General features: G+C 39.7%; 1 protein-coding gene across 1 annotated transcript in view; it reads right to left on the bottom strand.

Annotated features, from left to right (window-relative positions):
• Positions 1-7531, bottom strand: part of afg2a (AFG2 AAA ATPase homolog A) — a gene marked incomplete at its 3' end in the record, with an annotated part of 18986 nt that extends 11455 nt beyond the window's left edge. Inside the window, exons 1-7 of the mRNA XM_016243464.1 lie at positions 7302-7531; positions 5774-5898; positions 5500-5657; positions 2751-2809; positions 1825-2667; positions 794-923; positions 157-213 (exon numbers count right to left, since the gene is read on the bottom strand). Of these exons, the coding sequence (XP_016098950.1) occupies positions 157-213; positions 794-923; positions 1825-2667; positions 2751-2809; positions 5500-5657; positions 5774-5898; positions 7302-7446 (1517 nt within the window). The remainder of the gene's footprint in view (positions 1-156; positions 214-793; positions 924-1824; positions 2668-2750; positions 2810-5499; positions 5658-5773; positions 5899-7301) is intronic.
• Between the last annotated feature and the right edge of the window lie 336 nt (positions 7532-7867).

The raw sequence follows: 7867 nt of genomic DNA, 5'->3' as shown, positions 1-7867 counted from the left end.
AGACAGACACACACACACACACACACCCACACACACACACACACACCCACACACGCACACACACACACGTGCACACACACACACACACACACAGTGATTACGGTTCATTCATGAGCGTCTGACCCCGTCACACACAGTGAGATGAAGTATGGTTACCTCTGTGAGGCCTGTGAGAAAATCTGCCTCAATCTACCTTCAGTTTCTCCATAAAACCTGCAGAGACACAAACACATTTACACTCTTATGACAATCAATACTAATCAAATACAAATATTAAATTTGATATTAAATGTTTTAGTTATATTTTCTAATATATATATATATATATATATATGTATATATAATACATGTATTATAAATATATAATATAGTTATAAAAATATAGTTTATATATACCGTGTATATATATTCAAGAAAATGTTACTTTTTATTGTTCTTTAGTCTGTTTTGATCATCAAGTTCAGTTTAGCTGAAATAAATATAAATACAGTTAAAAATATGATTTATTTTTTTGTACTTTGTTGTTGTTTTGATGATCATTTTCAGTTCAGCTGAAATATATATAAATATATATTTAAATTTTTTTTGACTTTTATTGTTTAGCTGTTATCCTTGTTTTGATGATCAAATGATTGATTATTTCAATATTGTGATTTATTGTTCTTTAGTTGGGTTGCTGTTGTTTTGGTGATCAGTTTAGATTGAGCTCAAATGTATATATACAGTATATATTGAATAAATGTGACTCTTATGTGTTGTTGGTATTGTCCCTGCACTGGGTCCTCTCACACACTTGCTCATGATCTCGGGGCCGTTGATGACACTCATGTGAGCTCCCACTTCATTGGCTACGGCTCGTCCAATCATGGTCTTCCCCGTGCCAGGCGGCCCATACAGCAGCAGCCCGCGAGGAGGCGGGATTCCTGCGCGACAGACACACGTCACATGAGCTCATTACCACACGTTTATTCTATCGAGTGGCGTCAGCAAGTAAAATAAATATTTAGCATTTCTAATGAACTTTCTGTGGGAATGAGTAAATAACGAGCCAAAAAGAGGAAAACAATCTGAGCTGATTTCACTTTTTTTGTCACGCCGATTAATGTTATATGTGAAAATATAATGTTATACTTTCATTTTTCATCTTAGTTTTTGTTTAACTTTTAGTAATTTTGTTATGCACCTTTGTCATTTTTATTTTATTTTAAATAGTTTATTTAATTTTAGGGGTTTTTTCAGTTTTAGTTGTATTTCAGTAAGTACTTTATTGTAATATTTTGAATAAAATTTTTTTTCGGTTTTCATTTTAAGTTAAGTCTACTTTTTGTCATTTTGTTATGTGCTTGTCATTTTTATTATTTATTTTGAAACAGTTTTATTGTTTTTTTCAGTTATAGTTTCACTTTAGTACTATTATATTCTTTAGTAATATTTTGAACTCACTTTTATATTTTCAGTATTATTTAGAATTTTAGTTTAATTTGTTAAATTTTTAAAGAATTTTGTTATGTGCTTTTGTCATTTTTATTAGTTTTTTTATTAATATTATAATTTCTAAACAGTTTTGTTTTAGTTTTATTTCGGTTTTAGCTTTAGTTAGTAATTTTAATAATGCTAATTTTAATCTAACATTTATATTTTATTTTACTTAATCTTTATTTCAATTAACAAAACTGTTTATAAGATTTTCACACTTAGTTAACAGTAACAACACTGACTCTCTATTCGGATCGCACTGATTCAAAGGACTGATGTGAGAAGTGAAGTTTAAAGGTCGAAGGTCAGAGGTCGGGCCGGCCGGATCTGACCTCTGACCTCACTCACCATAGTTTCTGAAGAGCTCCGGGTGTTTGAGTGGCAGCTCGATGGTCTCCCTGATGACCTGCAGCTGACCGCCAAGGCCGCCGATCATACTGTACATGACCTTTGACCCCTCGCCCCCCTCCTCGGACTCGTCCTGCTCGCCGGGGTCACACACGCTCAGTGTGGAGGAGCTGCAGACGGCGTAGAAGGTGTCCGTGGATGAGCGTCCGGACCGATCTGATGTCTCGGACGGGCTGAGAACCGGGTCACTCAGTTTACAGGGCGTAGAGACAGGGGTCAGAGGTGAGAGGACATGTGATGGGTCAGGGGTCAGAGGTGAGAGGTCATGTGATGGGTCAGGGGTCAGAGGTGAGGGGTCATGCGATCGGTCAGGGGTCAGAGGTGAGAGGTCATGTGATGGGTCAGGGGTCAGAGGTGAGGGGTCATGCGATCGGTCAGGGGTCAGAGGTGAGAGGTCATGTGATGGGTCAGGGGTCAGATGTGAGGGGTCATGCGATCGGTCAGGGGTCAGATGTGAGGGGTCACGTGATCGGTCAGGGGTCAGAGGTGAGGGGTCACGTGATCGGTCAGGGGTCAGAGGTGAGGGGTCATGTGATCGGTCAGGGGTCAGAGGTGAGGGGTCATGCGATTGGTCAGGGGTCAGAGGTGAGAGGTCATGTGATGGGTCAGGTGACCTCTGCTGGATGGACAGCTGCTCCAGCTGTGAGGAGAGATCGACAGCGACTCCGTCTGAGCGTCTCAGAGTCTCTCCATCGACACCCGTCACCGAATCCACAGCCAGAACACACTGACGCCCGAAATACGAGACGCACACAGAGCCACCCGGCAGCAGAACCCGGCCGTCTGAGAGAGAGAGAACCACGCTGTGAGCGTCTGAATATAACACCATCGCTCAAAGAGGCTTCGAGAAACCAAGCGTTTGTTACCCAGCGTCCGCAGGAGATAATTCCTGAACTCTTCTGTATTCAGCACTTTGTCTTCAGGCCTGTAAGATTTCATGTTTTACAACAGTGCTCTCATTATAACGTCATGTATATGACAGTAGTTATTAATGTTCTGCATTTCTGCTTTGAGCTGCGCGCGCTGAAGACGAGCAGTAGAGTGAAGCAGCAGGTTTGTATTCAGTGGGATTTAACTCATCATTTATCTCATATAGAATACGCTTCGTTATTTATACAACATAACGTTAATATTACGACTTATAGGCTATCTGCACAAAATGCTCCGAATGCACATGAACGTGTCTGCGCGGCTCTGAATGAACTCCTTTTGTGGACGTGTTCTTCACGCAACAACGTGCAGAAAAACGGCAACTAAACTCTAAAAATGCGTTTTATTATAATAGTGTTCTTATTATAATGTTATGTATAAGACAGCCCCAGTCACAGTTATTAATATTCTGCATTGTTGTTTGTCCTGCTCGCGCTGCGCACTAAAGAGATAATCCCCGTAGTACTACAAAGAAGTGCTTTACTTATTTAATTATTGAAAATATTGATAAAAAATTATAACAGTATCTCAATGACACTAAAGTAACCCTGTGTTTCAGGGGCCCGGGACACACTAGGGGGCCGTAAGATGGCTTAAATATTTTAAAATAAGACCAAACAAGCTTAAAAATTTGCTAAAACAGCTCAAATTAAATTAAGATGCAAACGGATATCATATTTATTATTTTAATTTGTCTGTCTGTAAACTGACATTTTTATTTTATTTTCACAGAAAAGCTGGATATACGAGATCATTTTAAAAGTGTGATGGGAAAACATCTCAAAACACAATGGAAATTAATAACATCTTAAAAAGTCATGGACATTTCTATAAAGAATATGTGTGTTACTATTTCTGCAAAGCTCTAAAAAAAATGTAACTGTGATTACAAGATGCTAGAAAAGCCATGCAAATGCATTAGAAATAAAGATGTAAACCCCGAAGAACATTTTTCCTTTTTTTGTTTGGAATTATATAATATTTTATTTAATTATGTCAATATACTGCCACTCCTAGTTTCTGTAAACACAGTTTTGAGAATTAGCAGCTTTGTCATTACAGCAGAAGTAGCTAAGATAACGAGAGGCCTCGGAGTCAAAAAGTCGAGAATCGCTGATTTTAGAACCACTTTCTAAATTTCCTGATTTCCGCTTTTGAACTTTCAAAGACTCTTGGCGCATTTACTTTCAGTAAGTGTATTACTGTCCACATGACTTTTGGGACGAGCCAAATTTCCCATCTGAGGTCATCAACGGCATGTCACAAATGTACTATTATGATATCTAGCTTTATCTAACTAACTAGTCGAATCACTGATCATCCCGGCCGAGTGTGTGCTCCTGCTCTCCGCCAGCAGATGGCGAGAGTGAGTCACAATCACCGCAGCGCTGAGCTAAACACCCGCTGACCGCTATTGCATCTGATCTGAATCGCCACACTGTGGCTGTGCTCGAAATGGCATACTTGCTTACTGCCAGTGCATACTGCCTACTATTTTTTAAAGAATAGTGTGTGAAACAGTATACAATAAGCAATAAATGTTTCAGAGTAGTATGCTTAAGTGCTGTCACGTGACAAACACTGAACATTAATTCAGCACAGCTGTCGAGGTCGTTACATTAGAAACAAATGAGCTAACTCTTCTTTTTACAAAGGCTTGTTAATACGGCTTCATACTAGCAAACAATGCTATATTGCCCAATTGAACTCATAATTGATTAACTTTACGCATTGGACAGAACTAAATCAACACTGAGCTGTCTTTATTGATATTTTTGGTAGTTACACTAAGTGGAAAAAGTGCTATATTCTAGTTACACTAAGTGCAAATAATGATCAATTCTGTTTACACTAAAATAGCAGCATTTTCTTTAGCAACAGGAGTGTAAATAGTAGTTAGGTGGCAGATATTTATACCTCAATGCTGTAGTACATTATAAAACAGTATGCAATAATATATTGAATGTAAATTATCATATACATATATAAATTGTATTAGATGAATGTCACTTTACTGGGACAAAAACCTACCTAAAGCATACACAACACTGTATTATTGAGGCGTTTTCTTTCCACTTTTCAAATATTTACTTAATTTTTATTGAAAATATATTTCTTTCTGATCTGGTATGTGATGGGAAAAGGAGAAGCACGAGCTCTCGAACTCGGGTCGACTGCGTCAAAAGCAAACAGCGCACGTGTTACTCGCTGCGCCACTGATACTTCAGAAACGCAGGTGTATTTTGCAGTGCTGTTAATCACAGCCAGGCTTTGGTGGGCGGAGCTAATGTAAATAGCCTCTGCCAACACATTGGTCTATTTGTCCTTTGAGTAATACACTCCATTTCTTTTTAGAGCTGCTTGACCGTGGAACTGAATTCTGTTTGCATAATTGAAATATATTTATTTATATATTATATTGCTGCAATATAATTTTAATAGAATCTGTACTGTATAAAGCGCTATAAATATAAAGGTGACGTCATTTGACGATCGGAAACGTGCTGTAGAGATTACAGTACAATTTATGTCCTACTAACTGTAGGTTAGGATAGGATACTGTTTTTAGATACACAGCGATAGTTTGTAGTTTACATGTATATGTATATACGTACATATACAAGTGTTACATTTATAATTACTATTCCCCACCTCCAGTTCACTCACTCATGTGTTTCACTCTACCTGAGCGTCAGCCGCAGGTGCTCGGCCTGTAGAAGGGGTCCGGTGATGGGCTGCACTGTGACCCGAGATCCAGACGTCACTCTCAGAGCGGACTGAGCGCTGGACTGAAGACCCACACGTCTGCCCGGAAACTGAGATACTGGCCACGCCACACACACCTGCACACAGAGAGAGAGAGAGAGAGAGAGAGAGAGAGAGAGAGTCAACACACTCATCACCTCCATTACCTGTGATAATCTCTCACACACACACACACACACACACACACACACACCTGCTGCTGTCCCATGCTGCTGGATATCAGGACCGGACTTCCGATGCAGATGTTCAGAGTCTTCATGGTGTTCACACTCATCTGAGCCAAATATGAACGCCAGCGCTGAGGGGCTTTATCTTCAGCTGCACACACACACAGACACAGACACACACACACACAGAGACACACACACACACACACACACACACACAGACAAACACAAACACACACACACAGAGACACAGACACAGACACACACACAAACACACACACACACACACACAGACACAAACACACAAACAGACACACACACACACACACAGACACACACAAACACACACACACAGAGAGACACAGACACACACACACAGAGACAAACACACACACACAGACAGAGACAAACACACACACACACACACAGACACACACAAACACACACACACAGAGACACAGAGACACAGACACACACAGACACACACACACACAGAGACAAACACACACACACAGACAAACACACAGACACACACACACAGAGACACAGACACACACACACAGACAGACACACACACACACACACACACAGACACACACAAACACACACACACAGAGAGACACAGACACACACACACAGAGACAAACACACACACACAGACAGAGACACACACACACACACACACACAGACACAGACAAACCCACACACAGAGACACAGACACACACACACAGACAGACACACACACACACACACACACAGACACAGAGACACAGACACACAGACACACACACACAGAGACAAACACACACACACACAGACAAACACACACACACATTTAGGATTAGTAAGAAAAAAATATTTTTATTCATCAAGGATTCATTAAATGGATCAAAAGTGCCAGTAAAGACAATGTCACAAAAGATTTATATTTCAAATAAATGCTGTTCTTTCGAACTTTCTATTCATCTGTGAATCCTGAAAAATAAAATATATCACGGTTTCCACAAAAATATTCCCTCTATTTTTTTTTTCTCTATTGGGGCGAACATTTCGGCCAGCTGAGCAAAAACACTCTTTACAGCAGACCTGTACAACACACACACACACACACACTCACTCACTCACACACTCACACACACACACACACACACCACACACACACACTCTCACACACACACACACACTCACACACACACACACACACACACACACACACACACACACACACCACGCGCTACTTCTAACTCTAGTGTGCTACTTATATTTGATTTGACGCTTGATGTAACTAAACCATGCACAGATATGACACAAGTCCTGAACGTTGACAAAGACAACCCAATCAAACAAATGAGACAAAAATATATACTTTGCCATTTATTTATTCTGGAGAATGCTGTAATATTACATATCTGTGAGAGCTCAATTGTTCATGTGTGAAAACAGTTTTAATGAATGCCTCGAGTGCACCTGTAACAGAACCCTGACTGCTGAGGCGGAGCATGTTTCTCTCGTTTATCGACTAATGCATGCAGCCGGTTCCCGGTAACGGTACCTCTCTCCGCGGAGTCTGTGACCGTGACTCCGCCGCTCGAGACGCTACAGTCCGCTTCATCACAGACTAACGCGGATCTGGATCTGTCTCCTTCTGCTGCACTCAGTCTCTTCTTCCCTTTGCCTTTGCCTTTGCTTGACGACATGATGCTCGATGTGTGTTAAACACACACACACACACACACACACACACACACACATGTGAACGCAAACTTCCCGGTGTGAAAGTTCAGCTCCTCCTCGTCAGATACCGTAAAATACACGATATACAGGCTTTACAAACCGCCCCGTTACTCAATACTCTTTTTATCTGTGTTTTTACTTATATCAATATTATATATATATTTATTCAAGTACCATAACTGAACCACTGACAAACTCCAAAGATTAAAATACATAAATAAGCAAACAAACAAATATGAGTATAAAATAAATAAATAATAATAAAAAAATGAGATTAAAAGAAATAAGTAAATTAATGAGTAAATAAAAATAAAAAATGGATTTGAAAGAATTAATATCAGATTAAAATTAAATAAGCAAATAAATTAGTAAATAAAAAATAAA

The sequence above is a fragment of the Sinocyclocheilus grahami genome, unplaced genomic scaffold (assembly GCF_001515645.1).
Source record: "Sinocyclocheilus grahami isolate Dianchi unplaced genomic scaffold, SAMN03320097.WGS_v1.1 scaffold692.1, whole genome shotgun sequence".
Taxonomy (NCBI): Eukaryota; Metazoa; Chordata; class Actinopteri; order Cypriniformes; family Cyprinidae; genus Sinocyclocheilus; species Sinocyclocheilus grahami.
This window is presented reverse-complemented; position numbering and strand designations above follow the sequence as displayed.